Here is a 17,210-nt window from a genome sequence, read left to right as displayed (position 1 = left end):
TACACTGCTGGGAGCGAGCGCTTACCGTTGCCCGTCGACCTGATCACATCGCCGAGGACCAGGAGGACACCCTACTTCCCTCAGCTGCGCCGCTCTCACTGTTATGAGGGGGAGTAGTGGTCCTCCCCAGCCGACCCAGGTACCACTCGCAGCGTTTCCTCAGCGTTTCCCTCCCATTGACTTGAATTAAAACGCAGCAGATCCGCAGGTATAATATTTATATATTTGGCATGCGAAAACAATCGCAATATGCTGTGAATGGCAACGAGAATTGGATCGCATGCACCCATACAAGTCTATATAAATATTATACCTGCTGATGTGCTGATGTGCTGCGTTTCAATTAAAATCAATGGGCGGGAAACGCTGCGGAAAAGTTGCATACAATTGACATGCTGCAGTTTTTGCTGCAATGGCAATCCTGAGCGGAAATGTCCACATCATGGATTGCCATTGCAATAGCTGGCAGACCGATTACCAAGCGTTTTCGCTGTGTTTCTTCTGCAAAAACGCATCAAAGACGCTACGTGTGAACTTAACCTTAGGCTGAAAAATCATCCCTGTCATGCCTGGGTTCTGTGCATTGGTCTACAGTTCTCCCAGTGCTATTATCAGCCAATACATTGCTACTGTCACACTGCCTGCTCTGTGATCTAGACACTAAAGGAAGCGGACATGGGTGAAAGAAACTGCAATCACTCCACACGCACCTAGACTACAGAAAAGTATAAAGGGAAAGGAAGGATTTAATCTCCAAATTGGAGCTAAAGAAAGGGAAAACACCAAACAAACTTCCAAACGGCAACCTCTGGAGACCACTCCTAGACGACTTCTCTTTTCACAGCTTGCACCTCCATACCGATGCCAAGATATAACAAGCGGTCACTGGCAACTACCCAAGTTAATAGGTGAGTACTGATACCAGAGGGGAGTGGAGAAATCAGAACAGCTGAGATAACCAGGACAGAAAGCTTTCAGAGACAAACAAAACTGCTTAACCCTTGCAATAAAAGAACAAGGGAAATATGCACAGCTAATTGGAAATCAAAATAGATCCAACCAGTGCAGACGTGTGTAGCCAAACGCTGTGATCTTCTGACCTTTGAAATAGAGGAGACCAGTCTCTGTTGTTGTTCCCCGTGACAGCTACACACATTAATACTAAATATAACTGGGCTCCGTCAACCGAACAAAACAACAGTTATTAACTGTACTGGTTTAATATGGCTACTTAACAGTACACACAAGTCAGTTACAAAAGGACAAATACAAAGGGAAGAGGAAAGTAAAGGATTGCCATAAGCAGAAGTACACATCTATCCTGAAAAGATGTGTGCGGGCTTGCTCATAGTTGCGATTAAATCGGACGAATGCCATCTGATTAAAAATTGGATAGCACTCGGCCCACTGCTAAACTATGGGGCAGCTCAAATTCTCGCTGCCATTCGCAATATGCTGCGAATGGCAGCGAGAATTTGGATTGCATGTACCCATACAAGTCTATGGTTGCGTATGAAATATCGCTCTGCACTCAAATGTCACCGAGTGCAGTGTGATTCCTGCCGAAGGTGGAAATGGAGGAGATGGGGAAATTACTTTCTCTGTCTCCTCCGCACCTGTGCTGCGATTTTCTCATGTGAGAGGATCAGAGCACTGACACTCGGCTCAGGCTCGCAGCAGAGCTGGAGCCGAGTGACATTAGCATGTTGCGCCCAATGCGAGAACATTGGATTCCATATGCTAATGTGTCTCCGGCCTTAGGATATTCCTGCCAGTGAAGCTTTGCATTCACTTTTTAATGTAGTCTGTTAGCCAGGGAGCTGTGGTTCAATCATTGTCACAGCTGTTCATTGCCATAATTGAAATCATGCAGTGCTCATCTGTGGGACCACGTCCGATCAAACATGGTGCAAGTTTTTTGTTTTTCAGAAGCAGAACGATTTGCTGCACACTGAATGAAAAGTTGTGAGAATTTGGCTCTTTGCACTCAATTTCTAAGTTTTGCCTGGCGTTTTCTTTTAATTTTACTGCCATCAATCTTACGGAGCCCATAATATAGCTGACATCCCACTGTAAAATACGCAATCTAAGATAACTGATTCAGATGGCAATGTCATTAGTGACTGTCACTTAGATAATTTTACAGAGGGAGAGGCTTCTTCTGCAAGTTCATCAGCACTTGTGATGAACCGTTTGTGTGGTGCAATGAGCTCGCATTGCACCTGTGGGCCTCAAAATTTCTCAACTCTATAGATCAGGGGTCCCCAACCTGTGGCTCGGGAGTCACATATGGCTTGTGGGCCCATGACGTGTGGCTTGCGACTGCCTGCCAGCTTTGTGTATTAGCACCTAGACTAGCAAACAGCTGTGAAGAGCAGGTCTCCAGATGGTGACATTTGTGAGTAGACCCTTAAAGAAGAGCAAATCTGGATGTGCATATACTGGTCTTGGGGGTTTATGGAAAATTTAAGCATGGTAAAATGAAAACCGGGTGATATTATCTGTCAAAGGAGATGCTTGAAGTTCGATGCTACAATGTGGTGGGAGTGCTTGATCTGAGAATACTGAATGTGGGATCTAGTTGCCATTACTGTGGGGGCGCGGGAGCTATATGTGGCTCGCGACCCTCTATCAGAGCTGAATGTGGCTTTCAAGGTCCGAAAGATTGGAGACCACTGCTATAGATAAATAAAAAATCCCACTTATGAAGATAGCACCACCCCCCTCCTCCCACCCCACCCAAAAAAAGAAAAATATATATTTTCCCATTATTAGATTTGCAAGCACACTTGGCTATTTCCTTCATTCCAAAAAAGTGAATGGCAGGGGCCGCACATATGTGGCCACCTCTTCATTCGCTGATCGAGACTCTTTCCGAAGATAGGTGTGAGTCCCAATGTGCCAAAAATGGCTTCCATTGACATTTAAGCTAGAGGCACTTTCTTTTGATAAGGTTTTTATGGAGTCTTCTGGTGACTATTTTTCCAATTAGTGTTCATATTTGGAAACAAACCCTTCCGATAACATATAATAAAAGCGCCAGACATTTCTCGTACTGTACATAGTTTCCAAAACATTTAACACATCACTATTCATTGTAAAGCATCCAGTGGAGCAATAAGTGGTTTGAGTATCCATGTGAATACAAACTGCATGAAGTTCAATTAGCTTTACAACTCCCTCCGGGTTATTGATTAGAAACCAAAAAATGTAACTTTAGTCGAAATGTTAAATTGTAGGCAGTTTGCTACATATAACAATGCTGCTATTGACTAAAGTGAAATGTGAAGCAGTGCTATGGATTCTGTGACACCCCATGAAATGGAGGCTAATGTGACTGAAATCGGAAAACTTGGTGGTCCTTGAGTTGACACACTAAGTGACTTATTTTGATGCTATTGATTGGAGGAGACAAGTTTAGTAAAGTGAGTATTGATAACATTTTCCCTAGTTTATGATGTGTTTAGCGGTATTTTTTTTAATAAATAAGTAATATGACACACTGTATTCATCCTTGACACAAGCTGTCTTTTTAGGATGTTTGCCGAGCCCTCTATTTCCATAGGAAGGATTGGTGAGGCTTGCTTATTAGATACTTTCCATAAGTAGGTAATATTGCTGAGGTTCAGGGCGCTACCCACTGAACTTCCATTGTTCACATATGTAAAAGATGTATTAAAGTTTATGATATTTGAGACCCGTTTGCAGAATTCCCTTTTTTTCTTTGGTTTATTTGGTTGATGCGTCGCTGCTACTCTGCTTTCTATATTGGCTGTAGGAAGTTAGTTGGTCTTATACCTAGACATATCTGGTCATATCCCTATACACACCTCCTTACCATGGAGGTTGGCACCCTAAACTTGGTCGAAAATGATGCCCCCGCTCCCTGAAAACTCTACCTTAACAGCCTTGATCTGATAGTAATTGGAGTCACGCCTCGATATAATGCCAATGATAAATCATGTAATGAGCTGTCTATCTCTGGACAATATCCATAGTAAGAGATGTGTACTCATTGTACAAAGTGGCAGGTAAACAATAGCATCTACAATTAATACGTCCCTTTGGGATGTCTGAACAACATCGTGCTTATCTTCCCAACGCGTTTTTATCTATGTTCAGGGTCCATCAGGGGAATAATGGGGTCAAAACCACAGAGAGAAGGAATGTCCTACATTGATGGCATGATGTGCCTGAGCTCCGTGGCTGTCTCCCTTCTCTCTAACTCTTCAGGATAGTACTGGCTACTTCCAGTCCACCATCGAATAGATTTTTCACTTAAAATAGTCGGAGTGAAAGATAACATTTATAGTGGATGTCCCATTTTGGTAGATGGGTGAAGCAGCAACAGCAGGTTCACCTCCAACATCATGGCTGAGGAAATGAATTGGTTTTGTGTAGTAGAATCGCCTGACAACCTGTTTGCTGAGCCTCTCTCCTTTAATATTATGGGGGCTTCATGACTGATGGCTGGGGAGACACAAGGAAGCGCAAGGTGCTTGTAGGAAATCTAGCTTACAAACAACGGTCACGTGGCTGGTGATGAAGCCAGTCATGGTCGACCGCCAGCAAGAAGTAGGTGATGGATCTTTAGGCTACTTTAGAGATGCTATTAGACTAAGCTTATGAAAATAAAAAGTATATTGGGATAACCCATTTAAGTAACTTCTTAAGGTACACTTATTATTCAGGAAACTAACATTGCTGGGAACATTCATTTCTCGATTATAGGCCTGTGTAGTTAGGTAGCCAATCACCGATTTGAACAAGATTACCATGCTTTTTAGGCAAAAGTCGTCATTTTCAGCAGGATATCAATCTGTGTAAAGAATACATTGTTCTGCTGCCGAGGACAATGATACTCCTTACACAGAACTATTGTTTTAATGACCGTTCTGTGCACATGAACTAAACAGCTGCTCTAGAGGTTATTAACAGCAGCATCACTGAGAACGGATTCAGCAGCAATCCGTTAACAAAAAACTTCTGCAGACACAACTATTTTGTCCATTTTTAAAAAACTGATTTTAGCTGGATCTGTTTTTTTAACATTGAAGTCAACGGACAACGGATCCGTTAAACAGCCATTAGTTATTTCCCATTTGAAACTGATCCAGTAAGCAAAATACGGTTCCCTTTTAAATGAAAAACATAAAGCTGATTAACGGATGGATCCATTGTCCATAGACTTCAATGTTAAAAAAAAAACAACAAAAAAACGAATCCAGCCGAAATCCGTTTTTTCTTAAAACTGAAAAGTTTTGTCCTCACAACTTTTCTTTACCAATGGATTGCTGCTGGATTCCTTCTGTTGGATGATTACTTGACATGTGAACGCGACCTTTCTTTACTGCCACTAAAAAACTGACTATTCCATGATATACAACACTTATTGTTCATGTTTTTTCTTAGCATTTACAGTTTTCTTACCTCTTATGAGTAATCACTACAATCATAGCATTTAGTTTACCATTGTTTCAGAAAAGCTTGTAGGTTAATGGAAGCAGTGTACATATGAGCCATTAAAAAGATCCGAGATGGGAAATTGCTTTTCATATATGCAAATTTATTGCAAAAAAAAAAAAAAGCAGTTTGGTCATTATCATGGCCAAATCTTTAAAGACTGTGGACAACCTTGACATGGCAAAAAATAGTTTCAACACCTATTTGTGCAATTTTCTTAAATAAGTGATCGTTAAGTTTCAGTCCTGCAATCTTCATTTATTCATTAACAGATCCCTGATATGCAGTTTATAACCTGGTCCAAGTTACAGAGTTTGCCCTTGTGGAAGCGTCCTTTAGGCTATGTGCACACTGTGCGTTTTCGCTGCTTTTTTTATGCGCGGAAATGCATCAAAAACGCTTGGTAATCTGTGTGCCAGCTAATGCAATGACAATCCTGAAGTGCTGTGCACATGATCAGAAATTTTCCTGTAAGGATTGTCATTGCGTTTAAATCTGCAGCATGTCAATTCTTTGGGCGTTACTGCTGCGTTTTTCACCCTTAGACTTGAATGGAGTCCGTCAAATCTGCAGCAAAAACGCAGGTATAAAAATATTTGCGGATTTGCTGCAATTGTTTACTGCGTATTTGACTGACTCAATTATAGTCAATGAGTCAAAAACGCACAAAGAATTGCCCGCTCACACTGACAATAGCTAGAGCAGGCGTGGCTGTGGGCAGAAGTCTCCTCAGCTGGCATCTGTGCGCTGTGTAAAAAAATAAATAAAATCAATATTTAAAATAAAAAAACACATTATTCTCACCTCTCCGTCGTACCCAGAGTGTCCCACGGCAATCCGATCACCCGGCAGCACGCTATACACTGATGGGAGCGTGAAAATTTTTCCATGCAACACTGATGCTGTTAACAGGAGCTTATCAGCTGATTGAACTCCAGTGACCTCACTCATGCAGCACAGTGCTATACACAGACAGGAGTGATTACACTCCTGTCAGTGTATACAGTGCTGTCTTCTACATCAGTGACACCAGTGATTGCTGATGTGGCTGCTGTAGAAGTGACCTGGATCGTCGTGGGACTCTGTGGATTACGTCATCACAGCGGACAGGCGAGGGAGATGGTTGTTCTTTATTTTTGGTTTCTTATAGAAGACTAGGGCATCGGTGATTAGGTGTTAGGTGAGTATACGGTGTTTTTTTATTTTTAAATGAAATATTAAAACCGTGTGTAATTTTATTTAAATAAAATACTTTATTTTGGCCTTGTCTTTATTTCAAAACCCTTACTACAGGGTTAGTAATGGGGGCGTCTTATAGATGCCCTCCATTATTAATTTGGGCTTCATGTTAGCTGCCAATACAAGGCTGACATTAACCCCAACCCTATTACCCCACTTGCTACCGCACCAGGGCAAGTGGGAAGAGCGGAGGCTAAGCCCCAGATTTGGCGCATCTTATGGATGCGCCAGTTCTGGGGCCACTGAGAGTCGATATCATTACCCTCGGAGGGCGCTACTATCCATGGCCCCTTCCCTGGCTATTAATAGCAGCCCTCAGTTGTCTGCCTAGCCTTTGCTGGTCAGATTTTATAGGGGGGCCCTGCTTAAATTTTTTATCTGGGGTCCCCCAGTAATCTAGCCTATTAAAGCTAAGCAAACAGCTGTGGGCTATTAATAGCCAGGGAACATATTTGCCTAATGGCCCCTTCCCCGGCTACTAAGGGCAGCTCCAAGCGGTCGGCTTTCCCTCTACTGGTTATGAAAATGACGCGGGAACCCACTCCATTTTTTTTAATTTTAGGCTATGTGCGCACAATCTGGACATAACAGCGCTTTGGACACAGCATATTTTTGCTGCGTCCAAAACGCTGCGTTATATTGAACACGGGTAAATCCGCATGTGTTCACTGAACCATATGGATTTAACGCATTCAATACATTCTAATTGTCAAATGTCTGTTGCTGAGGCTAACGACTCCTCAAGTGAATCTGACTTGCTGCGGTCCTGAAAGAGACGCCGCATGTCAGTGTTTGTGGGTGATCCGCAGCCTCAGATGCACGCATAGTGGACATGGGATTTCTAGAAATACCATCCACTATGCTGTAACATGTTTGACACTGCATAAACACGCATCTTCAAACCCGCAGCATTTCCTGGTCATGGGTACATACCCAAACTCACCCGCAGCATGTCAATTTCTGTAGCGGAGACTGTAGTCTCCTCTGCAGATTTTGTCTGATTGAAATGTCATTACATGCGGTGGATCCGCATGTAATGACAAAACTAGTGCGGCATTAGAACACAGCGTTTTGTACGCAGAGCAAATATGCTGCGTCCAAAGCGCTGCTAGTTTCTGATCATGGGGACATAGCGACTAATCAAATTTTATTTAGATCCAAAAAGCATTAATTGCTGTACAAAAAGGCATCAAAATCGCGACAAAATGCGCGTTTTTGCTGCCAAGAGATGCAGAAACCTTGCAGAAATTTTTGCAATCAAATCCTGAACGTGCGCACATACCCTTACTGTAACATATATTGGATGTGATGTCTGTGTGTCCAGGTTGCTGCTATCATGTATCAGCACAGCTTCAGAACAGCACTTATTTCCTTGCCATCAGCTTTCCTCTGTGTCTATAGTTTATTTTATCTGCTCTTCATAGGATTTTAGTTACTTTCTCCCCCCTCCAATGCAGCTTTGTGCACAACCCAATCTTTTTCACTTCTGCTATCTATTTGTATCAGTTTTGCTTTAGCACCCAACTAAAGGACCTAGAGACACTCTTGCCGCAGCATAATAGTAGACTATTTAAATGAAATCTAATTACAAAGTTGCTTTACTTTTAATTTAGGAACTGATCAAACAGTACTATACAACTCTTTACAAAGGTGTACATAGCCTTTAAATCTTTGTCCAGATTTAAAGCTGTCAAAACTAAGGCTAGATTGTAATGATTAACTTTGGACATATACACCTGAATTTAAAAAAAACAAAAAACAAAACCTGTATTCAGACCCATGTGGAGGAGTATACATAGACTTAAATTTGCAAGACATAGTGCCCGATTAATTTATTGCTGCTGCCCACACCCCTAATTATTATTTTTTTCTTTTTTAATATCTGCCATAAGGTTCTACAGATATAAACCTTTTTTATTTAGTGCACCCAATATGTTCATTTTTATACTTTATGCATTTGGCCATTGTTTGGGCCATTATATGTGACCAATGCACTATTTTGTATCATGTACAGTACCATGGAATCAATGGTAGGTATGGCACCCTTCATCCCTCATCCAGGTATGTATATGGCCCCCCTCATCCCTCTTCCTGGTATGCTTGGCACCCCACCATCCTGGTATGCTTAGTAACCCCTGATCCCCATCACACTGCACATAAAAAATAAACAATTATACTCACCTCCTCTCTGCACCACCGCTGTGTCCTGCTCTGCTGCCGACAGAGATCTCACTGTGTGAGCCACGCATGGCGTAACTGGCATGTGCCCTCACACTGAGATGCTGTGCTGGAATAGTCACTGCTTCCCACGCCGGGACTGTGTGCGTGGGAAGCAGTGACCATTCACTCTCCTTAATAAGTGCGCACACTGTACCCGCAGCGCAGCTCCTGCTGCTGCCGGCTGTCACGTGTGCCCGCTATTAGAGACCATGAATATTCACTACAACGCATGGGAGTGGATTGTAGTGAATATTCATGGTCTCTAATAGCGGGCACACAGACCGCAGAGCCGCTGCAGGAGCTGCGCTGCGGGTACTGTGTGCGCTCTATTAAGGAGAATGAATGGTCACTGCAGTGACTATTCCGACACAACATCTCAGTGTGAGGACGCATGGCAGTTACGCCATGTGCGGCTCATACAGTGAGATCTGTCAGCAGCAGAGCAGGATGCAACGGTGGTGCAGAGAGAAGGTGAGCATAATTGTTTTTTTTTTTTGTGTGCAGCGTGATGGGGATCAGGGGGTGCCAAGCATACCAGGAAGAGGGTTGAGGGGGGCCATACATACCAGGAAGAGGGATGAAGGGTGCCATACATACCAGGAGCCGCGCTGCAGGTACAATGTGCGCGCTATTAAGGAAAATGAATGTTCACTTCTCCCCACGCCCATGAGCGTGGGGAGAAGTGAATATTCTCACTGCTCCCCATGCCCATGGGCATGGGGAGCAGTTAATATTCATTTTTCTGTAGCAGCAGGCTCAGTGTAGGATGCAGCAGCGGGCTACTGCCTCCTGTGCTGCTGTTCCCCCCACAGCCACAGTATATTTTATATATATCGGACTATAAGACGCACCCCCACTTTCCTCCAAAATTTTGGAGGAAAAAAGTGCGTCTTTTACGGTAATTAGCACAAATTGACCTTTTTTGACATGGCAGATCCCCATTAAACTGCTCTGTGTAAGGGTCGATCACACTAGCGTATAACAAGGCCGAGTGCTATCTGATGTATTGTTGGATAGCACTTGGCCCAATATTGTACTATTGGGCAGTGCAGATTTGCAATTTTTTTTTCTCATGCCAAATTGGCATGAGAAAACAATTGCAGCATGCTGTGAGTGCATATGATAATTGGATCACGTGCACCCATACCTGTCTATGGGTGCGTGTGAAACATCGGATTGCACTCTGTAATCTGAGTGCAGTCCTATGTACCTGCACAGAGACATTGTGTCATGCTGGTGGATCATGGACCCACTGCACCACGGGCCGGTCTTACCGTGGAGGGCGTGGCTAAGCGGCCACCTGGTTTTCACTAGAGCCCCTGATGGTGGAGTTAGTCTTGAGCTGCAGGTAGCCACCAGTTACCACTCCCAGGCAGTCCCTGGTACTTCAATAGCTGACCCCAAAGGTCAGGATAACAGTCACTGACTCTGAGTCACAGGCAGAACAGGATTTGGATAACTGGTAGAACAGATATCAGTGCCGGTTCAGACAGAACAGGATCTGGCACGGACAGAGCAGGATGATCAGCCGGAACGGACTCTGGGTTTAGGTGAGGCAAGTTCTAGATCACTGGTAGATAACACAGGTACAGGTTCAGACAGGACGGTTTAAGGAATAGATTCGGATACAGACAAGATGGGTTGAGGAACAAGGACTTGATAACTGACTAGTTGATTAGCTACTAACTATAAAACTAGCATTGCTCTGGCACCTCCCTACAGGGGGATTCCTGAAATACCTAAGGCCTGCCAGCTATTGGCTGGGGGCATTTCCAGTAATGCCCCTTTAAGAAGCGGGGAGTGCGTGTCCGGGAGACATGCTCAGCGTGTGCAGGCCCTGGGAGCAGGAAGCCGTGGCAGGACAAGGAGACACCGCCGAGCTTCCGTGGCGGTGATTTTCTTGGCGTCACTGTTGGGAGGAAGAAGAGGTACCATGCAGGGATGCCAGCGCTAGCGTTACACAGTGGTGAAGATGGACAAATTAAGTTCTCCTTCTCCACACCTGTGCTGTAATTCTCTCATGCAAGAGAATAGAATCTGATCACAATAAGATGACACTTGGATCACGCTCTGACAGAGTTTGAGATTAGCATAATTGACTCGATTCTCTCGCATGAGAGAATCGACACTAGTGTGAGCCTGCTATAAAGTTTTTAGCAGTTTTTTCCCCGATATTCCTAACTGTAGAATGTAATAACAAACATTTACATATTAGGTAGTCATTTCTAATTGTAATTCTTATATTATAAATTGCGCAAGCCATTGTGCAGTTACTTCAGAAGAACAGTAACTAAGCAGCTCCAGAAGAAATTGTGAAGTATCTCCTGCAGGGTGGAAGAAGTCTCAAATGCCCCCAAAATATGAGGCCCTATGTGCTAATATACATAAAAGGTGTTGGTAGCTTGTGTTTTGGTAGGCAGTGCTGATTTCAGCACATTGCTACACCAAAGCTGATCTACAAAAGGCAAATAGATTGTTATAAGTGTTACTGGTATAAGGATGTGGGAAGCCATCACCAGGCCTGGAGGCCAAAAAGCCCAAATTAAATTTACAGTGGAATTGTACTTTAAACAGACTTTTCATAAATCAATTGTACGGATGAATTTAAGAACCCTTTCCATACATCTTATCAAAGAACTGGTCATCCACTATAATAAACAGCTCTTATCTATCTTGCTCAGACAAAAGGGACTTCTAGCTCTCAGGCGTGTAATGTGATAGAGCCCATTATATTTTATTGAGGGGGGAGGGGAAGTGAGGAAAAGGGAGAGAAAATGGGCAGAGGAAGACACAGAAAGGTTGTGCTGAGCTTTCTAACAAGTCTTCTACCTCACATCAGAGCTTGAGTCACATCCAGAAAGCTCAGGAATGCTGGTTAATGTTCTTCATGCAGTTTGTGGCTGTATGCTAAAAAAAGGAATGAAGAACAGGAATCCCTTTTTATGCTTTGTATGGGAGAAATCACAGCAGCCTGTTTTCCTCCTACCAGCTGAGAGTCAATTTTAAATTAAGAGGTACAGGCTGCAGAGGTGAAAACTGGAGAAAATGTAAGATACAGGTCATATAATGATCAGAAATGGTGATAATCCTCATCTACACACACAGGAAAGTGAATTCTGAAACATGACAATTACGGTACCCTTTAAATCTGCCATTGGAAGTGGTTATTAAAAAATCAGAAAAGAATTAATAAAACTGTTGAAAGTCCTTTAATTTCTGTCTACAAAGTGAAACTGAAATATTTTACCATTTCTCTTACCAGGGGCTTAGGATGACCTCTGGTTTAACTTTCAATACTTTCACAGTTGATTTGCACTGCTTTAAATTCATCCAAGATTGTAACATACTTAAGTGTGTACATCTGAAACTGATGTTAGTAAGGCTTATTTTTCTTTTTCGATTAGTTTGGTTATTTTTTTTATATCTTTATTTTTAAATAGTCACACTATTTCATCTGTGCATCACAATAAGCTAAGGACATTATAATGAGATAATGAAAACCTATGAAAGAGTGTAAAATCGTCACTCATTGTCAGCAAAAAATACCACTGTAGTTGTAATGAGTATTTTTGATTCCATTCTTATGTTCAGACAGTGTACATAAGAAATTAGGTTTGCAGAGACCAACAACATTTCTGTCAGGGGGTTACTGCGACAGAGAGGGGCCAGAAGATCGCGGTGTCTGGTTACACAAACTCCTGCTCTGATTAGAACTGTGTCACCATCCTATTACACAATGCAGGTTTTCTTTGCTCTGTCATTGCAAAGGTTATTCAGTTCCGTTGATCTTCTGGAGCTCTCCATCGTGAATTGTCTTAGCTGTTTTGTGTTGGCCACTCCCCTCTGGTATACATGCTCGTCACTGGCACTTGGGAGTTTCCAGTGATAGTCGTTCTACTACCCGATTTACGAGTTGAAAGAGAAATTCAGTATTTGGAGATGGCGGTTGGAGAGTTTTTCAGGAGATTGCGGCGTGGAGTTGGTTTGCTTGTCTATCCTTATCCTCTCCCATTTGGTTTTTCATTCCTATTCCTCCCGTTTTCCACTTTGTTGTTTTGTGAGTGTATTTGTATGATTGTAGTTTTCTTTTATCCCTGTCTGTTAACCCTTGTCTGTCTGGTTAGTGTTTTCTTATACACTTCGGCCTCACACCTCCCTGCGTGGGGAAGGGAGCAGATAAGAGTTAAGATGGGGTCTCGTACTTTGCTTTGCCCCTGTCATCTCCACCATCCGGGGTAATTCGGGGGACAGGGATAGCCTAGGGCGCCCTTAGTTGCAGGGATCGGGGAGTTGCCCACAGTCCCTTGTCACTAAGTAACAATTTCTTGGCAAACAGTGATTTATAATAAATGCTAGATCAACTACGGACTTTCATAGCACAGATTTAGTGGAAAGTTAATTGGTAGTCCTGGTCAAATATTATAGATTTGCATTATCTGCTGCAAACCATGGTGTTGCAGTATTGGAGGTCTTTAGTTTCCCACAGATCCTGTCAACAAACTCTAATCCACCAACAACCACTTTTTCTGATAACAAAGGGTGGCCGCATCTCTTGGACATATTTGGCATATCTTGATAATATGACACTAATGTTTAAGATGGGACAACACATTTAAGGAATACACCTAGCCTAAATTTTAAACTTGACAATGCTCTTGAATTTTTACTTTTTTACAGACAATTTTTAGCTCCTTCTGCTCCAGATTTTTTGCTTCCTTTAGTTTCTGATTCAAGTAGTTGTCTGCATACAGTCTGGGAGTCAGGTGAGCTATCCGATTTCTAAACATACAAGCATTAATATGAGATTTGTTAATTTCTTTAGACCATTCAGGACTAAACTAAATACTGGGGGAACAGTGAAACATTAGACAAGTGCCTAACTCATGCGAAATCCGTTTAGGAGCTTTGCATGAGGTTCTTACTGCATCTGAATTTTGCATAGTATTATTAATTTATAACTGGTCCAGTAGTATTCACTGCGTCTTTTTTGTGTTTCTTAGTTTAAGCAAACCTACTCAGAAGATTCCCACAACACCTGTAAAACTAAAAAAAGTCACTACTTTCCAAGAATTTGAAAGCAACACAAGTGATGCCTGGGACGTTGGAGAGGACGATGATGAACTTTTGGCAATGGCAGCGGAAAATTTAAATACTGAAGTGGTTATGGAAACTGCGAACAAAGTGATAGAAAACCATACAAAATTACAAGAACAGAACAAATTTCAAGAGACACAGCAATTGGAAGACAGACCTATGAAAATTGAAGAGCTGCCCTCCTTTATTAACAGCGACAGTAAAATAGTAAAATCAGCCAGTGAAAGTCAGATTCCTAATCCGCCTGGTATGTACATTTCTTGGTATTACTGAATAGTGGGTCATTGTATGTTTCAAAGGGGTTGTCCACCGTTTGGACAACCTCTTCTCATACTCACCTCCCACTGTTCCAGCTGTGTAGGCACTCATATTCCCAGGGCTCAAGTTAGTTTGTTACATCATGTGAGGCCTGCACCCAATCAGCGCTACCCTCAGATGTTTAAGTAATCAAGAGGAAGTGAGAGCTGCGGCTGGCCGCTCATTCCTTCTTGATTACCTATACGTCCGAAGGAGGAGACAGTGACGCCAGTGCTGATTGGGCGCAGGGCTCACGTGAAATAACAACCTCACGTGAGTCCTGGGAACGTGCGTTCCGACACTGCTGGAACAGTGCCGGCATGGCAGGTGAGTATAGGTGTTTTTATTTTAATGGGGCTTAACATGGGAAATGGCAAGGGGTTGTCCTAGTAGTGGACAACCCCTTTAAATTGAAGCTTAGGTCAGAGTGGAACTGGAGAATGTGCAAATGCTTCATATTGTTTTCCATTGTTTCTCACTGTAAAATGGATATTGTTGCATAGTGTCGATTGTCAGTTAAAGAAGCACTACGGTGATTTTTTTTCCTCTTTATAAACATTACACTGCTAGATTACTATAATAATATTGCATCATTAATGCAGCACTTTCTAACTCGCGCTCCTTACTTCCTCCAGAGTTAGCCATGTTGAAGCCTTCTGATTTATCAGTTTCTAGATATTGGATGTGCTCCTTCTTGCTCCGTGATATCAGTCATGCTCGCATGGCTGGATTACATCTTTCATGATCCTTTAAGTTAAGGAACATGTTCAGCAGAGGGTCTGATTATGGGTGTAAAGGCACCAGAAGGTTTGATAGGGGGACATTCAGACAGCATAACATGAAGATGAGGGGGAAGTTGGCGGGCTTTTGGAACTGCAATGATCCGCCAGCACACACATGCTTAACTATAAAACATGGGGGTCACCTTAGAATTTTGGTATTGAGAAATCAGACTGATTTACAACAAGAAAGGAGCTGTTAGAGGTAATAAATACATATCTTAACTTCTCAACATTGAAATTGCGCCACCTAGAAGGAAAAGTCGTTTAATTATGGAAATAACAGGATGGATAGACATGTTAATGATGAAGAAATGGAAACAAAATTTTCAAAAAATCTTGATTTATTGATTATGCGCGCCATGCACAGAAATACACGTACTTAGGGCTCTTTCACTCGTCTGTGGTGACTATTTACACACGTGCTGGAGACACTGACACACACAGACCCATTCAAATCTATGGGTCTGCATACATGTCAGTGTGTTTTCACGGACCGTGTGTCCGTGTGCTCCACAATCTGACATGTCCGCTTTTTTGCGAATGCACGGTCCGCAAAACGTCCCACATGGATGACATCCGTGTATCATCTGTGTGACACGTACCGGCGCCTGGGAATCAGCGCTACAGTTAGCGCTGTTCCTAAGCACCGGGTACTGAACACTGCCCTCATCATGGTTGCCTGCCGGCGCTGCAATCAGTACCAGCAAGGACAATGATGAGGGTACTAGTAGGCTGCTCCTGCAGTGTCCCTGTGTAAAAATAAGAATAAAATAATAAAATCCTTATACTCACCTGTCCGGATATGTGCCCCTCTCTAATCCTCTGACCGCTCACACCGGGGAGAATGAGCCGCTCCGGAGCTGCGTTCAGTGAGTGACAGAACACCGCTCCGGAGCTGCTCGCTGGAGCGGCTCATTCTCCCCTGCTCCCTGGCGTCAGCGGTCAGAGGATTACAGCTGGAGACATTACCGGATAGGTGAGCATATGGATTTTATTATTTTATTCTTATTTTTACACAGGGACACTGCGGTAGCAGACTGCTACTACCCTCATCATTGTCCCTGCTGGCGCTGATCGAAGCGCCAGCAGGGAACCATGATGAGGGCAGTGTTCAGCACCCGGCGCTTGGGAACAGCGCTAAAAGTAGCGCTGATTCCCTGGCGCCGCTACGTGTGATCCTGATGCGAAACATACGGACATCTCCGGTGCCGGTTTTTCCAGTACCGGAAATATACGGATGTGTGAAATCGGCCTTACACTCATTGGCATACTATCAGTCAGGTTGTTAATGGTTGTCTGAAGAATGCGCCATCTCGCTGAATGCACTTGGGCACACAAATCATGAAAATCTGATGCTAGCAGCTCCTTTTTTCATTGCTATGACATCTCAGATGGAAGACAAGTCTGGGTCTTTGCTGGCCATTGTAGCACATTTAAGCCACAAAAACTGCTCACAATAGCATGAGCAATATGCGGCCTGGCACGGTCGTGTTGAAAAACTGCTCCTGGTACTCTTGGGAGAAATGGCTGTACCACTGGTTAGACGATTCATTCATTCTCTACTGCATGTTAAATTTGACATCAATAGTGTCAGCACAAACAATCAGTAGGTGTTTGCATAAGCTTTGGCTATGATGTCCAGCTACAGGTTTACCAATGACCTGACAGCACTGCTCTTAAAGGCTATCCTGGTGAAAAGCAAGACTACAATGGAAGTTGGACTAGTGGTCTCTCCTACTCAGCGATGAGTCATACTTTTGTTTTGAATTCAATGATTTCCGGAGATTGGTCTGGAGAACACATGAGCAATGCCAAGAAGAATCCTCCATAAGGAGACGTCTCATCAGTACTACTCTCGGGATTATGCTATGACATGATGTATGATAGCCTGACCGCTCTAGTCTTCATTCCATGGAAAATAAGAGCTCACCATCACATTGATTTGATTGTGGAACCAGTCGTACGGCCATTTCTCCAGTGTCCCAGGGGCCGTTTTTGAACATTATAATGCCAGGCCGTATGTTGCCTGTGCTACTTTGGGCATTCTGCGTGGCCTGCAGTGTCTCCGGACTTGTCTCCCATCAATCACATCTGGGATTTCATTGAACAGAAATT

General features: G+C 43.1%; 1 protein-coding gene across 1 annotated transcript in view; it reads left to right on the top strand.

The window, feature by feature from the left end:
- Positions 1–17,210, top strand: part of TBC1D22A (TBC1 domain family member 22A) — a 585,912-nt gene that overhangs the window by 32,599 nt on the left and 536,103 nt on the right. Inside the window, exon 3 of the mRNA XM_073652139.1 lies at positions 13,923–14,263. Within this exon, the coding sequence (XP_073508240.1) occupies positions 13,923–14,263 (341 nt within the window). The remainder of the gene's footprint in view (positions 1–13,922; positions 14,264–17,210) is intronic.

The sequence above is a fragment of the Phyllobates terribilis genome, unplaced genomic scaffold (assembly GCF_046119375.1).
Source record: "Phyllobates terribilis strain yellow unplaced genomic scaffold, ASM4611937v1 Scaffold_11__3_contigs__length_659146591, whole genome shotgun sequence".
NCBI lineage: Eukaryota > Metazoa > Chordata > Amphibia > Anura > Dendrobatidae > Phyllobates > Phyllobates terribilis.
This window is presented reverse-complemented; position numbering and strand designations above follow the sequence as displayed.